Here is a 27,819-nt window from a genome sequence, read left to right as displayed (position 1 = left end):
AGGAGGCTTCCCATTGGCCAGGAAAGATGAGGCAGGTAGAGAGGCCAGGGTGTTCCTGGTCACTGACCCAAATTACAGCCCAGGTGCTGGGAAACTAGAGGCAATGAAGATTTGCAGGTGGAGGTTGTGGTGGGGAGTGGGTACACTGCCTGACTCTGGGGGATTCTTGAATGAACAAGAGGAGAAGCCGCTGTCTGAATCTAGAGACCTTGTTAGAAAGAGTTAGCTTGGAGCAGGTGGGAGCCACAGAATGACCCTGACCGGAGAGGAGAATCATCCCTTTAACGTGACACCCTCTGGCTGCAGTATGGAGGGCAGGTTTGAGAGAGTGGCCTGGAGGGCCTTAAGTGAGGGGACCGGTTTGAGAGGGAGGCCCTGAGCAAGGTCAGGCCCTGACCTGTACATGGGGAGGGAGCAGGCCCATATTTGACTCTGGAACTGACCTGAGTGAAGGTTCTTGTGTTTGCATGTGGTTCCACCGCCCCCTGCTGGTTGAAGAGTGCTCACTCTTTCAAGGTCCTAATTTGAGAACACTGTTGAGATCAGGCTGAATGGAAGTTGACCTGCCCAGTGGTCTTACGGCCTCTTCTAGAACATAATGTCTACCTCCTTTCCCACCTGTCAGGTCTCCAGGTATCTGAGAACCAATCCCAAATTTTTGAGTCCTACCCTCCTGGTTTTTTCAAACATGCCGTCAAGATCCCAGGCCTTACCAAATAGATGGCCTAGTGGGGTGGCTGCCTGCCACAGGCCCTCCCCCTTGGCCTGGATCAGTCCTCCAGGGACAGCCAGCCAGGCAGCCTCTGCTTCCCCAGGGCCTGATTCAGTGTCAACAGACCAGCCATGGAGAACACACACGCGAGGAACAGTCAAGCCTCTGCGACAGGCCACACTTTATTTGGAGTTTTCCACCTAAGCAGCTCCTAGCAGAGCTGCATGACATGTGCAAAAGTCCCCCCAGAAAGCTGGGCCTCGCAGTGTGTAAAAAAGGCCCCCCATGGGGCAGAGCTGTGCAACCATAAAAAAAAAAGAGAGAGAGAAGTCAGTCCCGCAGGAAGCCTGGCGAGGGCAGCTATAAATTGCCCTGACCAGGACACGTGCCAATGCTGCCACTGGTTCTGGGTCTCTTTCTCCTCCGATTGTGCTTTCTTTTCCAAGTCCTTAACACTCAGGAGCCGTGGCCACCAGAGGGGCCAGATGCAGTCCTTCACAGCAAGGAGGGCTGGCCAACAGTATGGTTTGAGGGTGACCTCCCTCACACACGCAGACACCCCAAACACATGCTCCCCCACTGGCTTCAGCCCCAGCAGAAAACTCAGGGCTTCCCTGGCCCTTCCCAACCCCCAGTCTGCCATCATGTCACATTTGATGGGAGGGACACTGTCCTGAGACAGACAAGGCCCTCCAAGCCCTGGGGGCATGGTAGGGTGGGGGAGGCCATGCCATTCGTTTCACACCCCAAGGCACGTGTTTGTGGTGTCAAGATTCTGCGCGTGTGCATCTGGGTGTGGTACATTTGTGTGTGTGTGAGTGTGTTTGGCCAGAGGCGGGGCCGAGGCTGGGGGAGGCACTTCTAGGATTCAGGGCACATTGACTTTGAAGGGGCTTCCAGGGACGCTCTCGTCGCCCCACTTGACGATGAGGATATAGTCCCCTTTCTCCTTGACAGTGTAGGTGACGTTGTACACCCGGTTCCCCATGTGCTTCACATACACCTCCTCACAGGGGGTCTTGGGCCCATGCACGCCCACCATCATCATGTTGGTACCTGGAGAGGAAGGCAGAGAGGGGAGGCTCACACCAGGTTCCTGAGGCCCCCTACACCCCCTGCCCTGGGTTCTTGTGCACATGTGCCGCCCTGCCCCCAGCATGCCTGCTTTGCTGCAGTCCACGGTGAAGGAGTTCTTCTGGCCCACAAATGCCTGGGACAGCCCAGGGCCGCGGGTCACCACCTTGCTAGCATCCGAGGAGAACTTGGGGACGGAGCTATAGCTGGAGCCCCGGCTTGAGGACGACTTGGTCACAGTCTCTACCAGAACCGTGGATGTTTCGTGAAGGCTGTGGCCTCCAGACAGCCGGGGACCTGAGGGGCAGAGTAGGGTGGCCACAAGCTGGGTCAGAGGCCAGCCCCTCCCTGGGCAGCAGGCCCTTGGGTGACACTGGAGGTCTTGGGCCACACTCCTCTGGCTGTGGTATCCCAGCCAAATGAGCCCAGGCTCTGGGCCCCAGGTCAGGCCTATCCTGAGGTTTCAGGCCTCTGATGGCTCCATCCTCCATCCTTCTAAGGCTTTGTCTGGGAACTCAAGTTACAGGGTACGCATCTTGCTTTAAAAAGGATCACGTATCCAGTTAATCCTTCACACAGCTTCCCAAAGGAAAGCTTGCTAAATATTTACTGAGCTCTGTCTTGGAAGCCAGTAATGCAGGAAGCCAGGAGGGCGGGAAGTTAAGCTAAAGCTGGGGGAGCCATTGCAGGGAAAAGATAAGCGCTGGACAACAAAGGAGAAGGTGACTTTGATTTTTGAAAACGATTGTACATGACTCCACAGAATGGTGTGCTGTGTAAGCCAGGTTCATTTTATTACTGTAACTTGCCCATGGTATCTGGGGCAGACTGTGACCTGGATATGAATGACTGTGGAGCCATCCAGGCTGGGATGGCCTGGGCCGCAGACGGGGCTGGAGAGACCCCCCCCAACCTGGGGCACTCACCTGTGACTTTGGCCTTGAAGGGGCTGCCCACGATGTGCTGGGGGCCACCATACTTGATGGCAATGAGGTAGTTGCCAGGGGCCATGGGAGTGTAAGTGACCACGTGGCCCTCAGGACACTCCCGACAGTCCAGCTGCACCTTGGAGGGGCCGTCAATGGTGACAGACAAAGCCCCTGAGCCCGCATTCAGGGTGTTGACAATAAACTCTGCTGACACACCTGGGGGCCAGAGGTAGCAAGGCTATAGGCAGGAAGGTCTGGGACCCCCAGAGCAGGCCTCTGTGAGGACTCAGGGCTCATTAGCACTGCCCCTGCCTCTGGGCTAGAGGCTGAGCACCCCCAAGATCTACTTCTCCCCAGCCCCAGGCACTCACCAGTCGTGCCCCCCTCAAGCCCAGGACCATAGGCTGACACCAAGCCTGGGTCCCCAGCCTGGCTTTGTTCCCCCACGCGGATCTTGAAGGGACTGCCAGGGATGTGGGCACCGTTGAATTTGACATCGATGGAGTGGACGCCATTTTCGTGGGGGATGAAGCGGATGGTGTGCTTGTCTGTGGAGCAGAGAGTTGGTAAGTAAGCCTTTGTCCTCCCCAGGAGGTTCTGGTCTGGCACGGGGGGCCAGGGCAGGGCCAGCTCACCGCTGTCCAGCTCAGAGACGTAGCACTCCTCCACCGCACCCGAGGGTGTGTGCACCCTAGCATCGATCACACCCCGAGCGCCATTCAGCTGCACCGCAAAGGACGCCGGCTGGTTCACCTTGAGCCCCGTCTCCTGTGGGGGGGCCACAGGGTGCTCAGGCTGCAGCTCCCTCTGCGGCCTAATGCCATCCTCCCTGATGGCCCAGCTTGGATGCTCCCACCTCTCACCCCGAGCCTGGCCCAGCTCGGGAGGCCAGTGAGGCCCTGGGAGGTGGGAGGCAGGGGCCAGGGCTGAGGCCTCAGCACCTACCTGCCAGGAGGTGGGCCCTCCAGGCCGTGCTGGCTGAGGTCAGACCCAGACATGGCAAAGGGGGCCAGTGCTTGACAGTGCTGTGGGGACCGCAGGCACTCGGTAGTTGGGATGAAGAAAAAGAAGTGTGGCCTGTACCTGCCTGGGGCTGGGGGTGGCTCCTTGGAGGAGGTGGGCCAGTGCGGAAAAATGAGCACAGGGAGGTGAAGAGGAATCTGGGCGTGGGGGATGGAGCCCAGTCCGAGAGAGAGTGAGGGTGAAAGGGGAGGGCTCTGAGGTTGACAAGGGGCAGCCAGCAGGGGGCATTTACTGTTCCTGACACTGGGGGAGAGAGAACATCTGACTGGCCTTCCCAAGGTCACTGCTAAGTCCTGGCTACATGGGTGTGCCATCCTCCACTCCTGCCTCTCAGGGTGGCAGAGGGGCCCCCACACCTGGACACACACCTGGAGGCTGGTGACGGTGAGGCGGCGAGCATCATCTGAGAGGGAGGCCACGGGCACCACAAAGGGGCTGTCTGGTATGTGCTCATCGTTGAACTTGATGGAGACTTCATAATCACCTGGGGAGGGAAGGCCAGTCAGCATAGTCCCCAGGATGGGACAGCGAGGGTGGAACCTCCCCACCTCACCCCAGGGCAGGCTGCTTGGTTCAGGGCTCAGGTCTGGAGACAGGCATTCCCAGGGGTGCAGGGTAGAAGGAGACGGGGCAGAGAAAGAGCAGGGGCCCCGGCGAAGGGGGAGTTCTGCAGCCCCAACCACCTCCTGCCTGGTTAATGAGCAGAAACTTGGGAAGGTCAGGCAGGCCCAGGCCCAGTCCCCACACCCATCTCAGACACCCACCTGGTTCCTGGACCACATAGGAGACCCCGCAGGAGCCATCTTTTCGATCCTCAAATGCAATCTCTGCCTTGCTGGGACCCTCCACAGCAATAGACAGGCCCCCAGCACCAGCTTCTCGGGTCCAGATGCTAAACTCAGCTGGGGACAGGGAAGCAGGGCAGGGGTGGCTCTTCAGTACCACTGCCCATCTGGCTGGCTGCCTTGCCCCCACACCCACTCATGGCCACCTGCCCCTCACCTGGCACTCCGGCCACACCTCGCTCCAGCCCTGTGCCTCCGGCCCGCACCTTATGGGCACCGCCTTCGCCCAGCGGCCCCACAGTGAATTGAAAGGGGCTGCCAGGCACATGCTGGCCACGGTACTTGACAGTGACTGTATGGGGCCCCATCTCCTGGGGCACAAAGCGCACACTGTATGCACTATTCTCCCCCTCGACGATCTCTGCAGCTTCCATCTTGCCTGACGGGCTGGTCACCTGTGCGGTCATGTCCTGAGAGCTGGCCTCACCTGCAGGGGACAAATTGTCAGGACCATTCTGGGCTGCTCCCGGCCTCCCCAGACATTGCCTCCCTCCTCCATAAAACCCTCACCTACACTCACACCAGCCCTGGCTGGCTGGCTGTACCCTCCCCACCCTGTCCTGTCGCAGGGGACAGGAGGCCCAGCCTCCCTGCAAGGACCCTAGCCCTGCTCACCCTCCTGCCGGGTGATGCTGCCAAAGGAGCCCAGGCGTTCCCGGCCCAGGAAGTCCCCGAAGACGGCGGGGAAGGGGTCTCCGCCAACCTGGGTGGACTCCTCCACCCGCACCTCACGCTTGGTCTCCCCGCCCCGTGTCTTGCTGATCTCTGTGCGCTCTGTGCGAGTGTATGTGTGGCTGCTGCGTGTGAAGGTGCGTGTCAGACGCTCCTGCGCAGACACCATCTGGAACCAGTTCCCTGGGGGAGGAGGCAGCAAGGGGTGAGCAAGCAGGACGGAGAGCCTGAGGGGTAGGCTCTGGGCCCGCCAGCCCTCCCACTGCCCTCCCTGCCCCAGCTCCTCCTGGCTCACACCTGGGATCTTGAGGTTGAGGTCACAAGTGCTGCCGATGGTGGCAATGGAAGGCGCCTGCCTGCGCCTGGTGATGCTTTCCTTCATGCGGCCCTCACCGGTGACCTTCACAGTGAAGGGGCTTCCTGCGGGAGAAGGGGCGGTGGGCCAGGCAGCTCTACCTGCCTTCTGGCCTCTCCCCACCCAGCCACAGCCACGTCTTACCAGGCACATGCTTGTCAGCAAACTTTATGTTGATGATATAGGTGCCAGGCTCAGTGGGGCAGTAAGTGACTTTGCATGTGCCGTCTTCCATGTCCTCACAATTAATGTCCACCTTGCTAGGGCCTTCAATACTCAGCCCCAGGCCCCCGTAACCTGGCACAAAATGAGAGAAATGGCTTCCTCAGTCCCTGCTGCCCACTGCCACTCTGCTCTCCCCTCTCCAAACTGCAGGCTCTATCTGGAATGGGCACCCAACATACATAGTAACTACTAAAGAAGACGGCTCAGCGAGGGTTAGAGTGAACCAGCTGCTGACCCAGAGGATCAGACAGTCTGGAAAATTCTCTAAGGTAGGTCTCTTGGGTTCCAGGAAGTAAAAGACAGAAATGCAGAACAGCTGAGTGTTCTCTTAAACGTGAGAGAAATGACAGGGGACATTCACTTTCCCCCAGGTGGACCCCAGAATGTGAATCCCAATAGAAACTGGGCCAGGAAGTTCATCCCCAGGAGGGCCCTGGGCAGGAAAAGATGTGTCCTTGTTGGCGGCATCAGCTGAAATGAGGAGTCTCTGGGAAGCACCTGCATTACGAGTGTCCACGATGAACTCTGCCACCTGGAAGGTGTGTCCCTCGGATAGGCCTTTGCCCCAGACGCGTACCCTGCTTGCATCCCCGATCTCAGACGGCCCCACCAGGATCTGGAAGGGGCTGTTGGTGACGTGCTTGCCGCTCTTGCGCACACTCACCACGTGCTCCCCAACCTCCTTGGGGGTGAAGGAGATCCCTGTGGAGAGGGGTGGGTCAGGCATGGTGTGCCTGGGGCCTGGCAGAGTGTCCCCACAGCTCCTCTTGGGCCTGCCTCCTCCCGAGGCCCCTCCCCACAGCCCCACACGCACCAATGTGCCGGTTGGGCAGGCGCTTCAGCAGGCAGGGCTCCTCATTGCCCGAGGGGGCACGGATGCTGGCCGTTAGCAGGCTCAGGTCACTCTCGGTGATCTTGAGCGATACGTCCGTGGAGGTACCAACGTTTAGCTGTGATGTCCTCATTGAGTCGTCCCCTGGTAGAGAAGCTGGTGTGTCAGGCAATTGTGACTCCAGGCAGGTGTGCCCTTGGGGCTCAGGGAACCTCCTGGCAGACCCCACTAGACTCAACAGATGGGGTCTGCTAGCAGGCAGAGAGGCCCAAGGCCTGGGAGACAGAGTCTATATTCACGTTAGCTGGCAAAGATTACAGATGGGCCCAGCACCTAACCTGCCCTGTGAATGCCTCAATCCTAAATGGGATTTTAATCCTGAGTAACATGGTTTTGTAGGAACACTACACTGGACCAGACAGCACAGACTCCTTCCTTGCTGTGTGGCTCTAATGAAGTTGCTCGGCCTCTCTGGGCCTACTGGTTTCCTCATCTATCAAAAAGGATTATGGACACTCTAACTTGACAAATTACTTCAAAGACTAAATGAGGTGGTATTCAAAGCATGGGTGGGTGGTTGGATATGTCTCACCTGCTACAAAGAAACCCTAATACAGCATTCCTTTTATTTATCCAAAAATGACCTCTCACACCTCAAGGGGTCCCCACCCTAATGCCCTTGGTGACTTGAGCATGCTGGGCTTGCATATCACGGTGTGCTGGGGGTGTGCCTGTGTGGCCATCCCACCTGTGATCTTGGCTGTGAAGGGACTGCCTGGGATGTGCTTGTCGTCAAAGCGCACGATGATGCTGTAATCACCGGGCGCTGTGGGCAGGTAGGACACAGTGCAGGTGCCATCCTTGTTATCCTTGCAGGTGATCTCTGCCTTGGATGGGCCCTCCACAGCCAGGGACAGACCCCCTGTAGGTAGGAGTGGAGCTGAGATCAGAGTTCTTGCCCTCGCCCTGCACCTGGCTGGCTCCCCACCCCAGGCCTCTGCCTACTGCTCCTCTCACCTTCCCCAGCATCCTTGGTGACAATGGTGAAGGTGGCTGGCTTGTTGACCATGCCGTGGCTCAGGCCTGGCCCGTAGGCACTGACATGGCGGCTGTTGATGGCATCCACATAGAACTGCAGGGGGCTCCCTGGGGTGGACAGAGAGGGGGCTGGGTCACTAGTGAGGACAAGGGTGCCTGAGCCCACCTCGACCCTCACCACCTTCTCGCAACTTCCCTGCTGGGCCCTACATCTCTGCCATAGGGGCCTGATGGCAGAAGGATGTCTGCCTCCCATCAGGTTTCTGCCTCCCTAGAGCCTTGCGTGGTGCCTGCAATGTTTGTTGAAAGGCAGGCAAGAATGAAGTCGCCGTGCGCCCCTCAGCCCAGCCCGACCCGACTCACCAGGGATGTGGTTGCCGTCATACTTGATCCCCATCTGGTGCAGGCCTTTCTCAGTGGGAGCATACCTCACCGTGATGGTGCCGTCCTTGTTGTCGGTGATATTGGGCCGGGCGGTCTTCCCGGAGGGCATCCGCACCTCCCCTGCAGGGCAGACACAGTTATGTGGGGAACCCCGGGTTTTCCACTCCCCCTGCTGTCCCAGGCCTGCTCCCGTGTGGTTCTGCTTCCACCCCAGAGGTCAGCATCAGGAAACGGCCTGGCGCAGCAGGATGAACCATGAACTGGGAGACAGAAGGCTTGGGTTTCTGCCCAACTTGCTGTGTAAGCACAGGAAGCTCACTTCCCTTCTCTGGGCCCCAGTTTCCATCTCAGGCCTGGGCCTGACTGGTGTCCTCCCTCTGACCCCTCCTGCCTCAGGGCCCCCGGGCAGTACCTGTGAGCTCCCCTTTCTGCACGGTGAAGGGGATGACTAGGTTGAAGGGCCTCAGCATGGACTCCATTGGCTCAGCAGGCACCACTGGCTCCTCTGTGGCCTGTGAGGTGGGAGGGACAGTTATTGGCTGGGGGAGGCCTGGAGGGAGATTGGCCTGAGCCATGACTGAAGTCAGAGAAAGTGAGGAAGGAACAAGATGGTTAGTGGAGAAACCAGTGCAGCAGGAGAGATGCGTCAGCCTCGAGAGAAGAGGGGCCGTGCCCAGCTTGGGGATCCACCGGCCCGGCCCAGCTCCCTCCTGTTCCCCACGATGGCCCCCAAACCATGTCCCAGCCCTGGCTCCTGAGGAACAGAGAGAAGAAATGGAGGAGGAAGGCAAGGTCTTGCCCAGCGGGGGAGGCGGCAGTACCCAGTGTGGGGGGTAGGCGCTGGGCCGGTGCAGCTGCAGCGTGTCAGAGGGCTCCTCCACGTGGGGCAAGGGGTCACACGCCTGGGAGGCAAGGCACGGAGAGCACATGGTGTGGCAGGCTGCACACGCCAGCTCGAGTGACCAGGAGCCAGCTCAGAGAACAGCCCAGACCCGAAATCCTGGGCTCCCTTGGGGTCGGGATGGGTCTCTTGGGAGCTTTATTTACCCCCTGGAGGGCTTCATCATCCTGCAGGGCCACCTTGGGGAGATGTATGGAGACAGTGGGTCTAAGGATCAGAGAGGGACAGGGCAAGTTCCTCCAGAGAGAGTTGATCAACCCCCAGAGGGGCCAGAGCCAGGCTGTGCTCACCTCCCAGGTGGGGAGGTGGCAGGAAAGCAAAGGCTTCATTCTGGAGCATCCTGGGACTCTGTGTTGCTGCTCAGGGGCCAGCCCCGCCTCCCAGCCACCCGCTAGCCTAGCTGCAACGGAGCTTACCAGCACGTGGAAGGGGCTGTTGGGGATGTGCTCGCCCCCGAAGCGGATGGTGATGACGTACTTGCCCGGCTCGGGCGCTGTGTAGTAGATGTCAAAGGTACCATCGTGGTTCTCAACCACGTCCACATCGAGCTCCGCCCCATCAGGTGTGGACACTGTGCATGTCACCTTCCCCTTTCCTGCTGCCTTGGCGTCCACCGTGATCACCGTCTCCTCCCCGATCTGGATGCGGGGGCCCAGACAGGCACCTGCACACACACGAGACAGGTCAGGGGTCCGTGGGGGCTGTGCCCAGACCCTCTCCATTCCCAGCTGCCCCCACCACGTCAGCCCACAGCAAGAAGAGAGGAAGAGTGGCACTCACCCAAGCCATGGCCTCCGATGGACACTGGAAACAGAGAAGAGAATGAGGCTCTGCAGCACCAGGGAAGGGGGTGGGCAGGAGAGGGGGGAGGGGAAGGCTCTCTGACCAGCAGTCCCATGGGGACTGCCAGGCACCTGGAAGAGCTGTGAGGGGAGCTGGATCGTGGTCAGGGGAGGTGGGGTGGGTGCCTACCTGTGACAAGGCACTTGCTGGCGTCCCCAGTGGGCAGGGCATGGATGCGGAAGGGTGAGTAGGGGATCTCGTCACCGCCATACTTGATGGTGATGGTGTACCGGCCGCTCATATCTGGCAGGTAGGATACCGTGTATGTGCCATCCCCATTGTCTCGGATGTTGGCCTTCTTGGGCTTACCCTCGGGGTCCTGGAGAAGCAGCAGAGGTCAAGGCCTGCATGTGCCCACAGCTTGACCTGCCAGGTGGGCTGCAGGTGGACTCACCAGGATCTGGACTGTGAGCAAGCCTTCACCAGCGTCCCGGGCATCGATGGTGAACTCCACAGGCAGGCTGGCAGGAATGCCAGCAGCATTGAGGCCAGGACCACTGGCTCGTACCTTGCTGGCATCATGGGCTGGAAGCACCTTGATTTTGAAGGGGCTTGAGGGGAAAAAGGGACGGTTGGCTGGGGGTCAGGAGTGGGGTCCCATGTCATCTTGGGCCTGGAGTCCTCCCCACAGACATGAATATAATGAGGGGCAGAGAAGAGGGGCCAGTTCACATCTGGGGTCTTGAGGGAAGGTCACTCAGGACACCCTTGACATAGCCTGTGCATTTCTCCATTCCCCAGAAGATGCTGTGGTTTATTTGAAGAGGAGGGTGGAGGGGCTGCCCTCTCCCAAGGCACTAATTTTGTAGCTACGTGGTGGCAAATCTCAGCCTCAGGAGAGCCCCTGAAACCGAGCTGCCTCCAGGGCGGAGACGGGCTGGGAGTCCCGAGGAAGAGCAGATGCACTAAAGACAGGTGGGAAGGGAACCTCCCAAGGCCTGGCAGTAGCCTGCATGTGTGGTCCTTGTAGGAGTACTCCAGAGCTCAGCCACTGTGTGGGGGCAAAGCCAGGCCTCACCTTCGTGGAACCTCTTGGTCAGCATACTTGACAGCTACAGTGTAAGGCCCATCAGTGGCTGGGGTATAGTGGACAGTGTGGGTGCCATCTCCATTATCACGCACCTCCACAGGCTCGGCCACACCTAGGCAAGGCAGCAAGGTCAGCAGAGCCTCCTGGCACCCTGTCCCACCTCCCTCCACCCTGCCCCCAACATGCCATACCTGTGGGGCCCAGCACAGCCACCTGCAGCGGGGCCCGGCCAGCTTGGCTGCAGTCCACGGTGAAGGTCTGGGGTACCCGGGCCCTGACTCCAGCCCCCAGCCCTGGCCCCGAGCATTTCACCTTCCCAGGGTCCACCACATCCTTCACCGGCACCCGAAATGGGCTCCCTGCAAGGAGAAAGACGTCAGCCCCTACCCATCTGCCTGGAGGCCGGACACTGAGAAACCAGAGAGGAAGAAGCCTTTCTTGCCTCTGAAATGCCCCAGGGAGGCCAGACCAACATGAGCAAATGCTTAAGAACTTGCTAAGAAAATGCAAAGATAAAGTAGGCTGCAAACAGAGACAGAGCAAACCTCATTTGGGCCACAAGCCTGGAAGAAGGCCTTCCTAAATGTTAAAAATGGAATATTTTAAAAATAAAATGCATTTTCTCATGCAAAAAATAAGTAAAGTGAAGGGAGACTAATGACGATTTCAGCAGGCCCAAGTCCTGCAGTAATTGTGGACATGAGCTGCTGGGCCCTGCAGGACAAAGGGGAGCTCTTTGCGGGCAGTGAGAGCCAAAGAGTGGGAGAGGCTGTCCATGAGCTAGCAGGACTGGCCCAGGCTGTGAACAAACCCACAAACCTACAAGGTCTGGTACTCCAGACAAAGGGTCAACCCCTGGAGGGGTTGGCACCCACTGCCCTGTGCTGGCCATGGCCTCAGGGCACAGGCCTGCTTACTCTGTGGCCTCCCCGCTAGGCCAGCTCATGGCTATCCTGCTCTGGGGACGAATCTCCACGAGGCCCTCCCTCCCCCTAGCACCCCCTGCGCCACACACCTGGGATGGGCCGCCCCCCAAAGGTGATGTTGACATCATAGTCCCCTGGGGTGAAGGGGATGTACTCCACAGTGCAGCTGCCATCCTTGTTGTCCTTGCAGGACATCTTGGCTTCTGAGGGACCCTCGATGGCTAGGCCCAGGCCCCCAGTGCCAGCTCCCCTGCAAGATGATGCCCCTGTCAGCTCCACTGGGGCCAGTGAGTAGGGATGGAGAAGCAGCTGGATTGGGGCTGGGCGGAGAGGAGGGCAGGCTGCCTGGAGCTGGCTGAGGAAGGACAAGCTACAGGGGCTGATCTGGGACACGGGGAGGTTTGCTTCTGGGTCACCCTTTAGAGGGGAAGAGGGAGTGAGGCATACAACAGAAGGGCAAAGGAGGAGGGCGAGCGGCTGGGGTCAGGCTGACCATGATGGCAGGGTCAAGGTTTCAGAAGGGGGTGGGTACCTGGTCTCCACAGTGAAGCGGTTGGCCTTGTTGACCAAGCCACCCTCCAGGCCTGGCCCAAAGGCCCGAACTCGTGTGGGGTCACAGCCCTCAGTCACGCCCACTCGGAAGGGACTCTTGGGCACAGCTACCTCATCGTACAGCACCTCCACAAGATGCACACCTGCAGGCCGGCCACACAGAGCGGGTCAGGGTGTGCATGTGCCTCCCTGCCACCCAGCCACCCTGAGAAAGCTGTGACCAGATGCCCCAGTCCCACCCAGCCCAGCTCCTCACCCTCTTCGTAGGCTGTGTACTGCACTCTGTAGGTGCCGTCCCCATTGTCTGTCACGTAGGTGTCTGTCTTGGCGCCCGAGGGGTTGAGCACTCGAGCTGTCACATGGTTCCCACCTGTGGCTGTGAGGGATCTCGCATCTACGGTGAACTCAGTGGTCACCTCACGCAAGACACCTGGGTGCCAGGAGAGGAGAGCTCCGTGTGGGTTGGGGGCAACCTTTACCCAGCCGCTCACCCCGCCCCTCCTCTCCCCACCCCAACTCGGAGGCTGCTGCTCCTCTCTAGATGCTGCTTCCCCACCTGAGCCCGGCCACCCTCTGTGCCCCTGTGGGCTCCAGGCCCAGTCTCTCCCAGGCTCTGCCTTCACTCCCTTCCCCATACGATGACATTCTGTTCGTGCCATCACCCCCAGGTTGTCAGCCCCCAAGATAGGCGTGGGTCTTCCGTCTGTGTATCCCCCTATCTGTGTACCCCACCCCATGCCCAGCCCAGGGACTGGCCCCTGCAGGTGATCCACTCACATTTACTGAGCTGAGCTAAACTGTCTCCTGACCCTTGTCACCCATACCCCAAAGCATTCCCTCTGCACCTTCTACAGGGGGGGTCCTTAGCTTTTTCAGGTCAGGGAGCCCTTAAGCTAATGAAAGTGGAGATCTCCCCCAGAAAGATGCCCATGGGCAGATGCAATTCTGTCACAAGAGCAACTCCGTGCCCCGTCCTTGCCCTTGGCCACTCCTCTGGGTGTCTGAACCCTAAGGACCCTAGGGCTGCCCTCAAGGTCTCCCTTCACCCCATACTGGCTCCCCTAAGGCCCTATGCCTGCTTCCTTCCATCCCACCAATGGCCCTGGCTCCCTGACCGGTGACTTGACCCCCTCCTGACTCCCCCTCACTCACCATGCGGCTCCACCCCGGGCCCGGAGACCTTAATTCCACTGGTGTCGACAGCGGGCTGCACGTGGACGCGTGTAGGGAACTTGGGTACGGGGTGCCCACCATACTTGATGGTAATTGTATAGGTGCCGGGGAAGGCGGGGCTGTAGGTGATGTGGTAGGTGCCGTCAGCATTGTTGTGGATCAGCACCTCAGCCTTGACGCCGGCGTCCGACAGGATCTCGATGGTCAGCTCAGCCTCTCCCGCCTCCGAGCAGTCCACTGTGAAGGTGGCTGCCTCGCCAGCCTTGCCACGCTCCAGGCCTGGCCCACTGGCCCGCACCTTGCTTGGGTCGAACACGGGCCGGATGGTAGCCTTGAAGGGGGAGCCGGGGATGTGGGCTTCGGCGAAAAGGATGTTGATAGTGTACTCGCCTGGCTCTGTGGGCAGGTAGCTGACAGCACAGGAGCCATCACCATTGTCCTGGCACTCGATCTTGGCCTCACAGGGGCCCTCCACGGTCAGCCCTAGGCCACCTGTGCCAGCCCCCTTGGTGTCGATGGAGAACGGGGCTGGAGTGCCCACCAGTCCGCCCTTGAGGCCGGGGCCATAGGCGCACACCTAGGGAGAGGGGCAGGTTCGTGGGTTCCTAGCACGCCGCTCCCATGCCCAGGCTTCCTGGGTCCTTATGACAATTACAGATGAGGAAATGGAGGCAGAGATAAATAATTTGTCCCAGTAAGTAGACCTGGGGTTCAAGCCCAGGTCTGATCAAAGGCCACACTCTCAACAACGAGGCTGTCCCAAAGGCAGGTTCTGGGATGGAGGGTCACCGGGCCTCAAGTCCTTCACTGTGCTCACTCCAGGTATGCAGGCCCTTTGGCCTCTGCTCCTGTGACTCATCCTTCATCCCCACCAGCCCCCAGCGACCAGCCCCCACCAGCCCCATCGCCTCACCTTGGAGGGGTCAGGGGGCAGGACACCCTCCACAGCGAAAGGGCTGCCAGGCACTGGGTGACCGTCATAGGTGATGTCCACCTTGTAGGGCCCCTCCTCAGGGGGCATGTAGCGCACAGCCTGGGATTCAGCTCCGCCCCCAGGCTCCAGCTTGCACGGGATGGGTCGTCGGGAGGGTGAGGTCATCCGCACATCCAGCTGGCCCTGCCCGCCAGCCCCCCGTGTGTTCACAGAGAATGCCTGTTCCTGCCCCACAGCCACCTCTGCATAGAGGGCAAGGGACACAATGAACAGACTCCAGCCCACCCCAACAACACCCCTCACTCCCAGGGCAGCTCTCACCCCACTTACTGTTATTAAGGCCTTGAACTTTGACTTTGCTGAGGTCCAGTGGGGGTGCCACATTCACCACAAAGGGACTCTTGGGGACAGGGTCCCCACCATAGGTCACTGTCACTGCCATGTTGCCCTATGGGTATAACAGGAAGTCAACACAGGCTGGCAACATGCCCTTGCCAATGTGGACTCGAGGCGCAGAGATCCACAGTGAGAGAGAATGGGGGGCAGAAGGCAGCCAAGACCCAGACTGGCCCAATGAGACTGGAGGCAGGAGGCCCAGGACCCAGTCAGCCAGGATGGACAGGGGCACGGGACGGGATGGGACGGGGCACACCTGCTGGACAGCCGTGTACTTGACGGTGTACGAGTAGTCGTGGTTGTCGATGATTTCAAAGTCTCGCACAGCCTCGCCCTTGGCAGCCCCAGCAAAGTGCACGTCCAGCTTGGCCTTGCCGGCTCCCTTGGTCAGCACCGTAAAGTGAGTTGGCTTCCCAACTTCCACACCTGGGGAGTGCACCCCAAAAGGGTGGTGAGGGCCTGGTGGCCACCTTGCCCCAGCTCCAGCCTAGCCCCTGCCCAGACACCTACCTGTGCGGTTCAGCCCAGGGCCCTCAGCCTTGACTTTGCTGGCGTCGTGGGATGGGTCCACCTTGATATGGAAGGGGCTGGCCGGGATCTCCTGGATGGAGAAAAGGCTTGGTCAGGTGGACAAGGGCAGCTTCTGAGAGAGCCCCCGTCCTTTCCTCAGAGGCATGCTGCCCCCACACAGGAAGTGCCAGTCAGTGGCTGTGGAGTTGTCCGCGCATGACGGCATCTCACGCAGCTGGCTTAGACATGGGTGTAGGACACCGATGATTACCAAAAGCTAAGGGTGGGTACCTGGTTGGCAAAGAGCACCATGATGGTGTAGCGGCCAGCCCCGGGGGGGGTGTACTTGACTGTGAAGGTGTCGTTGTCATTCTTGATGATATCAAAGTCGATGTCAGCCTCTGCGGGGCCCACCACACCAGGGGCACATTTGATGCCAATGCTCACGTCACCTGAAGGGGGGCAGGCACAAGACCATGAATGGGGCTTCAAGAAGCTCCTCAACTAGCCAGGTCCCACTAGAGCTGTGCCCAGAAACCAGCTGTGACCAGAGTATGAGCCCACCCGCCCAGAACCACTCCAGCCCCACCCTGCTGGGCGCACCTTGCCCCGCCTCGCTGCAGTCCACCGTGAAGTAGGTGGGCTCATTGGCCTTGAGGCCCGTCTTCTCCACGCCGGGGCCATACACCTTCACTCGCTCGGGGTGACTGCCCTCTCCCACGTTTACCTGTAAGGAGATGGATGCTTGGCACAGCGCCCCTCCCTCAAGGCCCCTTCCCCAGCACTACCACTCCAGCCTCGGCAGGACCAGTCAGCCTCTTGGTGGGGCCCTTGAGGCGGAAAGCAGTGATGAAGACCAGGAGAGCCAACATCTCCCACATGGGGCTCCGTCTTTCCTCTGGGGCCCCTGGCAGTAGGCACAGGGCATGATGCAGAGGACATACCCGGAAGGGGCTCTTGGGCACATTGACGCCTCCCCAGGAGATGATGATGGTGTGTTTAATGGGCTTGGTGGGCACATAGGAGCAGCGGAAGGTGCCATCGCCATTGGGGATGACCTTGATGTCGATGGGGCAGCCATCAGCATCCTGTGGAATCACCAAGCAAAGGTCTTACCAGGCTCTGGTGCCCTCAGAGCACATGGCCTCAGGTGCCATCCTTAGCCACCACCACTCTCACAGGCCCCTCCCCACCAGGGACTCAGGCCACAAGAGCCTAGTGCCACATGCTCTAGTGGCCAGAGCATAGCCTGGGAACCAGGAGGTCTGGCTCTTGGCCATCTGTGTGGCTGTGTCACCAGGCCTCGGTATCTGAATGTGTCGGTAGGGGTGAGGCTGGGCTAAATCAATGTTCCTAAAATTGAGTAATGAACTGTTGAAAGAAAAATCATCCTCTTGGACCCAAGACTCTGTGCATTAACTTCTAGGGCTCAACAGACACCAGTTTGAGAAACTGACTTGGAAAGCCAGTGTCTTACTCAATCAAATCATCTTTTAATTTAAAAGTATTAGTATAAAAAATATACTTTTGGTAAAATATGTTTTTAAGATTGTCAGCAATAAGAAAACACAAAATTTACAACTTCCCATAGTTCTTAGGGACCCATAAGAATCAGTCTCGTGATGCTGTAACTTCCTGCCTGGATACCCCTGCCTCTCATCTGCCTCTGCTCTCCCAGGGCTCCTGCCCAGGGCAATGGGGGCAGCAAGACTGGGCAAGGCCACACCTGGGCATAGAGCTTCAGGTCTCCCTTGCCAGCCGCACGGGCATCGATAGTGAACTCTGCAGGCTTGTCCACAATGCAGCCGGTGGGCTCCAGGCCGGGCCCAAAAGCCTTCACCTGTGCAAGGGCAAGAGAGGAGGGCCAGGTTGGGGACTGGAGGAGGACCTGCTCACCCCGTCCTAGGCTGGTGTATCGCAGCTGGGACCACACCTTGTCTGGGAAGCAGTCGGGTGGGGCTGGCTGGATGTGGGCAATGAAAGGTGAATCTCGGATGTCCTCATCATCACAGATGACATGCACAGCGTACTCCCCAGGCTCCGTGGGCCAGTACCGCACATCACAGGAACCATCCCCCTTGTCATCACACTCAATCTTGGCCTGCGAGGGGCCCTCGATGGAGAAGCCTGGGTGCGAGATGGGATGAGTCAGAGGGCACAAGAGGCAGCTTGGACACTTGAACAGGGCCCCCATCATTCCCCAAGACCCGTGCCCCAGTTGACCCAGTGTCCCATCTGTCTCATCCTCACGCTCCCAGCATTCCCACTGCTGCCACCCAGCCACTTACCCAATGTCCCCACCTCCGTGCCAATGGCCTCCACCACAAAGTCAGCTGACTTGCCCACCTGGCCAGTTTCCAGGCCAGGGCCCCAGGCTCGGACCTTCTGCAGTCCTGCCTCTGGGCTCACCTGTACTTCAAAAGGGCTGGACCAAGAGGGAGCTGGTGTCAGTGCCGGGAGGTGCACCCACCAGGGGTACCCTTCCTGTCTTCCCTCAGAGTCCCAGGTGGCCCACCCCTCCTCCCACCCTATGACGGCCCAGACAGGATGGCATCAGGGCAGCACAGGGCTTACCTGCGGGGAATGGCATAGCCACCCCATGTGATGGTCACCACGTACTTCCCAGGCACCACAGGATAGTACTCACACTCGAACACACCATCCCCAGCCTCCCTCACCTTCACTGGCTCCTCTGTGCCCTCTAAGGAGAAGTGGGGTGAGGAAGGTAGATCAGTGGTCTAGGAGTTCCAGCTCCTCACTCCCCTCAAGGAGTCCTGGGGACCCAGGCCCAGCCTGAGGGCAGTGCTACCAGTGGGCAGCACTGAAACTTGGGCAGGGACCATATGTCATCCCCGTGCATAACAGCCCAGCATAGCATGTAGGGCGAAGAGGATCGTTCCCATCTTACAGATTGGGAAACTGAGGCAGAGAGACTGTGCCTAAGGTCCCATGGTGCCTCTGGCCAGTGTCTCCCTGCAGTCTCCCCAGGAAGTGTAATGCTGGCTGTTCCTGCCTTCAGGGAGCCAGAACCACTGGCCCTATTTCCTCCTTGCTCCCCCAGCCCCCCTCCTGGGCCCTGGCACTCACTTGGTCCCTTGACTGTGACCTTGAGCTCCCCACTGCCAGCACCCTTGGTGAACACCTTGAAGTCAGCTACCTCTTTCACACGCACACCCTTGGGCTGCAGGCCCCGCCCAGAGGCCCGGCAGGCATTGGGATTGCAGGCTGGGGGGAGGAAGAGAAAGCAGGTTGGGGTGCTGAGGGGTCTGGACAGAACCTTGACTCCTCACCACTCGTCCCCGCCGCCACTGTGCACAGGCCATGGCCTCATGTGATCCTCCTCTGTGCTCTCTGGAGCCCCCAACACAACTGGAGCTACGAAGCCATGCTGGGACGGGAGTGGCTACAGGCCCCCCATCAGGCCAGTTAGAAGAAACCCTTCCTGCTGGGCTTCTCAGAGTCAGTGCCTTTGGGACCCAGGCATGATAGAGCCTAGGCAGAGAGTGGGACAAAGAGAGACAGGGAAGGGCCCTGCACCCACCTGAGCCTTTTCCATCAGCCACCACAGCAGCTTTGGGGACTAAATCATGCCCAGCAATGCCATGGATGTCAGAAAGGCTGCCACGGGTCACATGCAACGCATGGACATCAGCCCTTCACAGAACACTGCCGGTGGCAATAAACCCAGACCTTGCTACTCAGCACAGGCCAAAAAACAGTGACCTCAGCTTACCAGAGAACATGACAAATGGCATGGAACCCACGGGGTGCCACCAAACAGGTAATAACATGTAATTCAGGCCTGCCATGGGACACAGGCAATGGCATGGAACCTGGGGCCTGTAACGGAATACCACGGGAGGGTGACTCCACCCCACCTGGCCATGCCTGGCCCCACCTCCACTGGACAGTACTAACATGGCATCACTCTCTTGGCCTGGTGGATGATGGGCACAGAGGGGGCAAGCGGTGGCAAGGGCTCTGAGTGGCAGGAAGAGAACCAAGTTGGGGAGTCACCACCTGAGGGCCTGGCATATGGTGCTCTTCATGTACGCCCCGACCCATGTGACCCTGTTGCTTCCCCCTCACCAATTCCACAGTAGCACCTGTCTGCTATCCTTCACGGTGGTCTCCTGACCCTCCCTCGCTGGAGGGATGGTGAGATCATCAGGAGACCTCTCCAGAGCCCCAGCCCTAGCCGTTCCTTCTGCACGTTTTAAGCCTTCACTGGCTTTCCACCTGCCCCTGAACTTGGCACTTCATTTCCCATAAATCCTCAGACCCAGAATTTGGTGACAATTCCCTCCACATTCTGGCCTTGGCGAGGGTGACTGTGGGAATGGGTGAAGGGCCTTTACCTTCTGCCACGTGGACAGGGAAAGGACTGCGGGTGATGGGGGCACCAGCGAAGGCCACATGCACCATGTGGGGCCCCTCCATCACAGGCCTGTAAGTGCATCGGAACGTGCTGTCGCCCTTATCCTCCAGGGCCACCTCCACTGTATCCTTCCGGCCCTGCGGATCCACGATCACCACAGCAACGTCGCCAGTGCCAGCCCCTGACACAGACAGAGGCCGTCAGCCTTGCTCTGGACACATGGAGCTGCTCCAGGCTCCATCACCCTGAGACCAACCCCCTTTAGCTGGCCCAACACCCCCCGGGGCCCATCCTCACCAGCAGTGTAGATGTCAAAGTAGGTGGGTTTGTTGGCCACATTGCCCACTGGCTCGAGGCCAGGGCCACGGGCTGACACCTTGTTAGCATCTCCCAAGGCCATACCCACGTTCACCTCAAAGGGGCTGCGTTCAATGTTCTGGCCAGCAAAAAGCACGGTCACCTGGGGGTCAGGGCTCAAAGGTTAGCTTCTAGAAGACAGCAGTTCTGAGAGGGGGTGAAGGTCAGAGCAGAGCCAAGGAGGATGAGAGGGGAGCAGCTGGGTTACTGGGACAGGGTGGGGTGCAAGCTGAGAGAGGGGTCCACTCACAGAGCTAACAGAATGGGAGATACCTTGTGCAACCCAGCAACCTTGGGCACATAGGAGACAGCATAGGTGCGGTCCTTGTCATTGTTGGGAACTACCTTGGCCTATTGGGAAGGGAAAAGATTGTCACAGTGGCTGTAGCCTCTCCACCTGGTGGCCCCTATGGTGAAGCCTACCCCAGGCTCCAGCATAGCACTGTCTCTGACAGCCATCCCCACACCATTCCTGTTGTTAGCCTGTGGTCTCTGATTCCAGTCCCATGCTAATCCCTCTCATTCCCAGTCCCTCTCCATACCTCCTCGGTGTGGCCTTCAGGATCCTCAATGTAGACCAGCACCTCACCCACGCCGGCATCCACTGTCTGCACGGTGAAGTGGGCAGGCTGCAGCACGGTGTTGCCCTGGGGCTCAATGCCTGATGGGCAGAAGGCAGAGCAGATTAGGGAGATCCATCCAGGCTTCTGCCCAGCTGTCCACGGAGGGCTGTCAGGCTCAACACATACCAGGCCCGTAGGCGATGGCCTTCTTGGGATTCAGCTGCTTGGAGCGAACAGGGGCACCAGGCTTGAGTTTGGCCTTGGGGAACTGGGACAGGTAGGTCATGACGGAATGCTCGTCCACGTTGGGGTCCACAATCTCTTCAGGAGCAATCACCTGCCAGAGGGAGGAACAAGGTTAGGGAGTGTCCTCTTCACTTGGTAAAACTTGGTTCTTACCCACATCTTGACCAGGCATCCTTAAAGACCCAAACTTCATCCTGGTCCTCTGCCCAACCTCTCCCCCTACCCCATCTCTAGTGTACCTGGGGCACCCCAAGCCAGTCGTCCGCCTGCTGCATGGCCTCCCGGGCGTTCTCCACGGGCTGGTTGGGGTCCCAGGCCTCCCAGTCAGGGCAGAGGCCTGGGGAGGTGGTGGAGGGAGACAATGAGGGGAAAGCAGTCAGCCAGAATGCAGAATATCTGCTCATCAACACCTTCACAGGCTGGGGGTTTGCTCCCCCTCCCACACAGCTCTAGGGCCCTGACCAGCCACGTTCCTGCTGGCCCCTGATGTTATTGCCTGCAGCTAGGATGCCCATTGCTGTTTAGAGGCATGGCAGCCCTGCCGAGCACCAACAATGAGGCCTTTCTGCCCTGGCTGATGCAGCCTGGCACCAGCTCTGCCAGCCAGCCTCCTGCCTGCCCAGGCCCCAACACAGACCCTGAACACCAAATGCCATGAAGACACCCCTCGGGCCCTCCTGCCTCATTTCATCTGTCTCAGAGATAGACAGAGGACAGAGTCCCTGCCCCACATATGCAGCTGACCCACCTCCAAAAGGTCTCACAGCTGACTCGAGTCCTAGATCCCCAAGCACTTCCACATCAGTCTTAGGACATAAGACTCCCTCTCCCTCACTGCCCACTTGGGGAAGCCGAGGCATTGAAGGGCCTGCTGGGAGCCAATGGTGTCTCATCTATGCCCACCCAGAACCCAGCCCTGCCAGGAATAATGCTGAGGCAGCCCTAGATCACTCCTGTGAAGGGGTGCAGAGGTTAGGGGGTGCTTGCTAGGTCCATCCCAGAGCTGGAGTTGGGTGTTGATGCTCATTGGCGGCGAGGGGCCAGCTCAAAGGCTGGAATCCATGACTGGCCGGAACAGCTGAGCTCACTGCTGGCAGCCGCCACCAGCGGTGGGCAATGGCTCAGCAGCTGGGAATGCTTCCCAGGCGGCTGGTGCCCCCACCTCCCAGTCCCTGCTCCCCAGCTGACCCCACGCTGGAGGATTCTCCCACGGGGACAGAGCTACCCAGAGGCAGAGCTGACAGACCCAGGGTAGACCTATCTTCTCCAGAGATGACGGTCAAAAAGAGAGCTGCACATAGGGACAGGCTCAAGCCTGTAATGTGCCAGTCTTCTCATGGGCCCTGAGCTGCCACTACCTGACTAGGCCAGGGGTACTTGAGAGAGGGCAGGGCTGGTCACCTGCTGCTGGGCAGTGCCACACCAGCCTCAGCCCACACTGTCCTGGGTCTCAGCCCCTTCTCAAACAAGAACCTTGGGTTCTAACTCCTGGCCTTTATGCTACAAGTGCCCCCATATTTCCTTTCTCTTAGCTCAGCAGAACTGGCACCCATGAGGCAAAATAGGAAATTCATGTAGCAGGTAAACAAGGCCCTAGAACCTAGCTCAGTTCTGCCACAGATGAGCTGTGTGATCCTGGACAAGTCACTGGCCCTCTCTGGACCTCAGCATCATTGTAAAATGAGTAGTTCTAAACTTTTTCTTGCCACTGCAGGATCTGACATGCCATCAGAAAAAGCCTGACTCTGGCAGTGATTCTCAGCTAGAGCAGGGGCAAGCCCCACAGGCAGCCCTGATCGCCAGCCCTGAGATATGCCTTTCTGACAACCATCAAGTAGTCCCAGCTGCCCTTCTGGGTTACAAGCTCCATGGTGAGCTCACTGGCCCACTCACCAGGCGCACAGTTGTCCACCAGGGCTCCCAGAGCTTTGCCGTCCTGCCAGTCACGGTTGAAGTTGGTGATGGGCAGCTGGGGCACCTTGTTCTGGATCCAGCCCAGCAGCCGCTGCTTGGGTGTCTGCTTGCGGGCGTCCTCATCATCCTCGTCTTCCCACATGGGCATGGAGATGGAGTAGTGCAGGATCAGCGTCCAGATCAGGCCCAGGATCAGCTTCAGGTTCCCGTCCACAATGGCCTTGCTGTCTGCAGAGCAGAGGGGACAAGCTGGCTCAGGGGGTCCCCACCCTCTGCTGCCCAGACCCCTCAGCTCCCACCCAGCTCCCACCATGGTCAGGCCTCCCACTTCTGAACCAACCCCCTTCTCTGCCTACCAAATTCTCTCCTGCCCGCAAAACCTGCCCACCCTTTTATGGATCCCTCACTGGGAATGAGGCTGCTTCCCAACAGGCTTTGCTGCAGACCCTCTCACCTCTATCACAGGTGAGTGGGCTTCCTATCAGGTTACAGCCATCTTTGCAATTATCCAAATTGTAAGCTTCTGGGGGGCAAACACTGTTTTGTTTTGTTTAAGTTTTACTGAGGTGTACTTGACATACAACCAACTGCATGTATTGGAGTACAGCTGGATAAGCTTTGACAACGGGTTTGTGCCCATAAAGCCATTGCCACAAGTCAAGGTAATAAACATATCCGTCCTTCCTCAAATCTCCTTGCATGTATCCCTCGGTGAGTCCTCCTGCTGTCCCTCCCTGTCCCCATTTCCCAGGCAACAGCTGATCTGCTCCTGGTCACTCAAAATTAGCTTGCATTTTCTAGAGTTTTATACAAATATAATCATACAGTATATATTCTTTTGTGTCTGGTGTCTTTCACTCTAGTCCCCGCCCAGGATTTTATCTCTATACTCAGAGCCTAGAATTTAGTGTGGTCTCAATAAATAAATTAATTGAATGAGTATTTGAAAAACTGAAGCTGGAGAGGAGTAGGACCACCTGCTTCCAGCCAAATTCTACTCCGAAGCCATAAAAGACTTTTGGAACAAAGTTCCGGGAGGAGGAAGGGGTACAGTGCACGCTCTGTTAAGGCTTGAAAATCATGTTTTCAAATGTTGGGGGCCAGGGGAATTTCACAGGAGCCAGGGGAAATATCACCCGGGTGAACTCAAATTCCAAAAGCAGAGACTCTCTACCCATCCCTTCCCCTCTGAGGAATGGGGGACCTAGTTCCCCTTTAACAGCCAGAGAAAAATACCCAGGAGCCAGGGTGGCCTAGAATATAGATATCTGGATATTAGTTCAAAACCAAATTATTAGCAAAGGACAATGCAAGCCTGAAATCCATCAGCTTCCCAGAGCACTGCTTCTAGGAGGTTGGGATGGGGCGGGAGAATCAGCCTTGTTTACTGGTGTTGCCTGAGAGATGGGAAAGGGTGGGGCTGGAAGCGACCCTTACACCTCTTTTCCTGCCCCCTCTAGATCTGGGAGGATGGCATTAGGAGACCAAGAGCCTAGGACACCCCGGCCTCCCCCACCCCACCCCACCTGACCCAAGGAGGGGAATCTCAGCCTCCCCCTGGCTGGGGCTCTGGCCTCCTTGGCTCCCCCACCCTTTCACTGATTCATCCTTCCTTCCCCAGCAGCTCTCTGCCTGCCCCCTCTCCCCCTGGCTCCACTGTAGCACAATGGTTTGGCAGCTTGCACATTCCATGACACACTCGCTCCCGGCCTCCTGGTGCTTCAGTGCATTTTCTCTCAAACACACAGGCCCACATACTTTCACACAGTGTTCACACCCAGTGCCCACAGCTTCCACGACCCTGATGGCCTCCAGAGCTGGTGCTCCCTACCCAGAGGGGCTTCTTGCAAACTGGAGCCAGAGCCCCAGGAGGGAGGCCTTGAGGTTGCTGGGGTTTCAGGGGGGTGTCATGCATATTTGTGGCAGGGAGAGATTTCTCCCCAGCAACTGGCTCTGGGCCAGACAGCAAGTGGTCCACTGTGCCTTGGTAGGAGATGGGTGGATCTGGGCTCTGGAAGCGGTGACCTTCCTCTCCCTCCCCTCCTCAGAGGCCCCAGGAGGAGGGGAGCTACAGTTTCTCCTGCTTGGGGATACCCCCAAAGGGGAGGGAGGAGCCTGACAGCCAGTCCCTGAGGCCACCCCAGGCCTGGGGTGGAGGGTGAGGGAGGGGCCGGGACAGCTGCTGCCCCTCCAGCCCCTCCCTCGGCTGCTGGCTCCAGGAGAAGGAACAGCAACTGTGGAGCAGCTGCGGGACAGAGCTGCCTCAGAGGCCTCTTTGTTCGGAGGCTGGACCTGGGGCGGTGGGGGTAAGAGGGGCACAGCTCCTTCAGCCCAGGCTCAGGCCCCCTCCTCCGAGGGGCCCTTTCCTGTACTTCTTAGCTCCCACCCCGCTCCTAGAAAGGGAGGTGAGACGTCTTTTTGTCTCCCCATTACGGTACCCAGATTCTCAATTTCAGTCCTGAGAGGATGCGCAAAGGAGGCCCCTTGGACAGCCCCTTCCCACCACTGAGTGGGACAGAGGTGGCTAGAGGACGCAGGCTCCCTGAGCAGGGGACCCTTTACATCTCCTCAGGGTTGAGCAGCCCCAGCAGCCTGTGCCGCCTCCCTCTACCATCAGCCCTGCTGAATTGCTGACAGCTTATCTCATCAGCACGAGTGAGCGAGCCACTTGGCCCAAATGCGGAGTGGTTCTTCCCCTTCCTCTCAGTGGGAACCAAGGAGCTTCCCTCCCACTCCCAAACCAGCTTCTGCTTCTTCCCCCTCTACTCTGAGCCGGCCCCTCCAGTGGGGAGTCAAGGGGCTGGAGCCAGGCACGACCACGGGGGAGGAGAGAGGTGCGCGCTCAGGAAGGATGAGGCCGGGGGAGGGCCAGCACCCGCAGCAGGGAGGGGAGGGGAGGGGACGGCTGAGCAGTTTCCCATAAAGCCTTGGTGAGGCCCCAGACTCTACCCTGGAGACCCCACCTGGGACAGACAGCCAATCTTGTCTGCCAAATCTCAGCATGCAGGAAGACGACCGCCCCGGGCTGACTCGGTTCTGACCTCCCGTGTACACACACACACACACACACACGCACGCACGCACGCATGCACAGCCCTCAGTCCCACTACACACATCAAGGCCCCCTCCCCCACCCCCCGTCCTCAGGCTTGTCCTTCTGGAAAGCTCAGAGACATCTGCTGTGTCACGGAGGCAGGACTATTTCCAAGCCAGAGCGGGTGGGGTGGGGGGGTAGTATTGGGGCAGGAGGGGTAAGAACTAAAGAGGGGACTGGACAGGGCAAAGGGCCCCAGACTGACCTCAGCTGCTAATTCAGGAGGCCTAGAGATGCCCTAAGGAAGAGTGGGGGTGAGCAGACATTGGGGTAGCCTGGTGGAGGAGGCACCCAACCCCCTGGTACCCTAAGGGGGGCACCCCCAAGGGGCCCTTTCCTGTAAAGCACTGCAGAACTCTTAAGGGTTGTGAGGGAAGAAGCAGCCTCTGGCCACTCAAAGCCCACCCTTAGCTTCTCTACTAAGCCTAGAGGGCCTCCCCACCCCCACCCAGCGCTGACACACCTTCCAAATCTGGTTACACTCAATGACTTCCTCCCTTCTACAGGCCTGCCCCTCCCTCCCCTCAGTCCGGACCGTTAGCTGCAGCCAATCCGGGCTTAGGGGGTGGGCTGAGGCTGGGGCCCGGCAGGGACTGGAGGGAGCCCCCTTGCCGCGCAAGCTGAATCGGGAGGACAGGCAAGGGTTAAGGCTCCCTGCCTTCACTCAGTGCCTTTTTAGGTTTCTGGGGCTGGGCCCTGCCAGCCCTGGCCCCAGGACCTAAACCCAGCTGCTAATCACAAGCTTGCAAAGGGCCCCGGCCCCATGTCTAACCAGTCACCAGCTCTCTCCCTCTGTCCCAGAGCCCCTGGATCAGACAGCGGTTGGGACCTGCCTCCACCGAGGTGCTGGGAGGCTGGGAAGCCATTGGCTTTGTCTGGGGGAAGACGTCCCCAGGAATCAGTAATGGGCACTGGCCCTGTCCTCTCAAGCATGGGGGGCATTCCCCCGCGGCAGGGGAGGGAACAATGAATAGAGGCGGGTTGGTGGGAGTCTGTGGGGGACAGACTGAAGCTGGAGGATGCAGAAACGATAAGGTCTGGGCTCCCAGGGGCAGCCCCCAGGATGCCGCTATCCTGAGACGGGTGTGCAGGCAGTGCCCGTGTGGCCTGTGTAGGTGGGCAAGAGAGCCGGGGTCAGAGTCCTCTCTCTGTCCCAGGGGGCTCTGCCCGGTCTCAGTTCCCGGCGCCACCCAGCACCTGTGTCCCCTGTCCCCGTGAGCCAGCCGGTTCTCAGGCACTTCCCCCTCCCCGCCGAGCCCGTGCCCTCCTTGCCCGCACTGACCGATGGACACGAGCTTGATGTGCTCGCGCTCGAGGAATTCGAGGGCCACGGACACGTTCTCCAGCTTCATCTGGCGGAAGTTGGGGCGCGGGTGGAACTTGCGGTACATGCGCTTCTGGCTGAGCACCTCGAGCAGCGCGATGAGCCGCAGCCCGTCGCTGAGGTCGCGCTGCAGGTCAGTCAGCCGCTTGCCCACGCACTTGAGGTGCTCGTTGCACCAGCGCGTGAACGTGTTCTGCTGGATCTTCTTCCACGGCGCGTCCTCCGCCAGGTCCTTCTCCGTGGACGGCATGTCGTCCACCTCGTCGCCGAGGCCCGCGGCCTCCGAGTAGCCGCTGTTGTTCATCATGCTGGCGCGAGCTGGGGCGGGGGCTGCGCGGCCTGCCGGGCTTGGGTTGGGTTCGGGCTTGGGGAGCTGTCGGGGCGCGACGCGGGACTCGCGGCTCTGCGCTGAGCGGCTCTCAACTTCTCTCGCGCCCCTGGCTGGTCGCACTCGGCGGGCCTCCTTGGCTCCTGGGCCCTTCTTTCTCTCTCTCTCTCTCTCTCTCCCTCTCTCTCCCCGGGCGGAGCGGTGCTCGCGAAGTGCGGGCCGGGCCGGGCCAGGGGGTTTAAGAAGCCCCCGGGCCGCGCC

At 59.2% G+C, this 27,819-nt stretch overlaps 1 protein-coding gene across 2 annotated transcripts; it reads right to left on the bottom strand.

The window, feature by feature from the left end:
- Positions 1–864: 864 nt before the first annotated feature.
- FLNC (filamin C) lies at positions 865–27,819 on the bottom strand. 2 transcript variants are annotated; one of them, XM_036909078.2, is made up of 48 exons: positions 27,189–27,819; positions 22,792–23,040; positions 21,138–21,235; positions 20,839–20,989; positions 20,632–20,750; positions 20,363–20,440; positions 20,030–20,192; positions 19,713–19,913; positions 18,442–18,579; positions 17,929–18,055; positions 17,643–17,779; positions 17,288–17,481; positions 17,081–17,194; positions 16,299–16,442; positions 15,958–16,081; positions 15,646–15,806; positions 15,355–15,445; positions 15,101–15,270; positions 14,779–14,896; positions 14,428–14,690; positions 13,494–14,091; positions 12,598–12,771; positions 12,322–12,484; positions 11,879–12,039; positions 11,055–11,222; positions 10,852–10,975; positions 10,228–10,384; positions 9,963–10,152; positions 9,771–9,794; positions 9,407–9,654; positions 8,911–8,991; positions 8,502–8,601; positions 8,069–8,209; positions 7,685–7,813; positions 7,416–7,589; positions 6,650–6,811; positions 6,334–6,537; positions 5,755–5,907; positions 5,553–5,675; positions 5,199–5,438; positions 4,741–5,010; positions 4,503–4,640; positions 4,107–4,222; positions 3,351–3,483; positions 3,087–3,263; positions 2,713–2,931; positions 1,874–2,083; positions 865–1,768 (listed from the first exon to the last, which is right to left on the bottom strand). In XM_036909078.2, the coding sequence occupies exons 1-48, from the start codon at positions 27,535–27,537 to the stop codon at positions 1,581–1,583; spliced, it is 8,154 nt and encodes a 2,717-aa protein (XP_036764973.2). In that variant the 5' UTR covers positions 27,538–27,819; the 3' UTR covers positions 865–1,580. The 2 variants fall into 2 exon arrangements, with proteins under 2 accessions (XP_036764973.2, XP_036764974.2); XM_036909079.2 differs by lacking the exon at positions 8,911–8,991 and having other exon boundaries at positions 27,189–27,817.

Source organism: Manis pentadactyla, chromosome 7 (assembly GCF_030020395.1).
Source record: "Manis pentadactyla isolate mManPen7 chromosome 7, mManPen7.hap1, whole genome shotgun sequence".
In the NCBI taxonomy this organism is placed as follows: domain Eukaryota; kingdom Metazoa; phylum Chordata; class Mammalia; order Pholidota; family Manidae; genus Manis; species Manis pentadactyla.
Note: the sequence above shows the minus strand (reverse complement) of the source record. Positions and strands in the feature narration are given on the sequence as shown.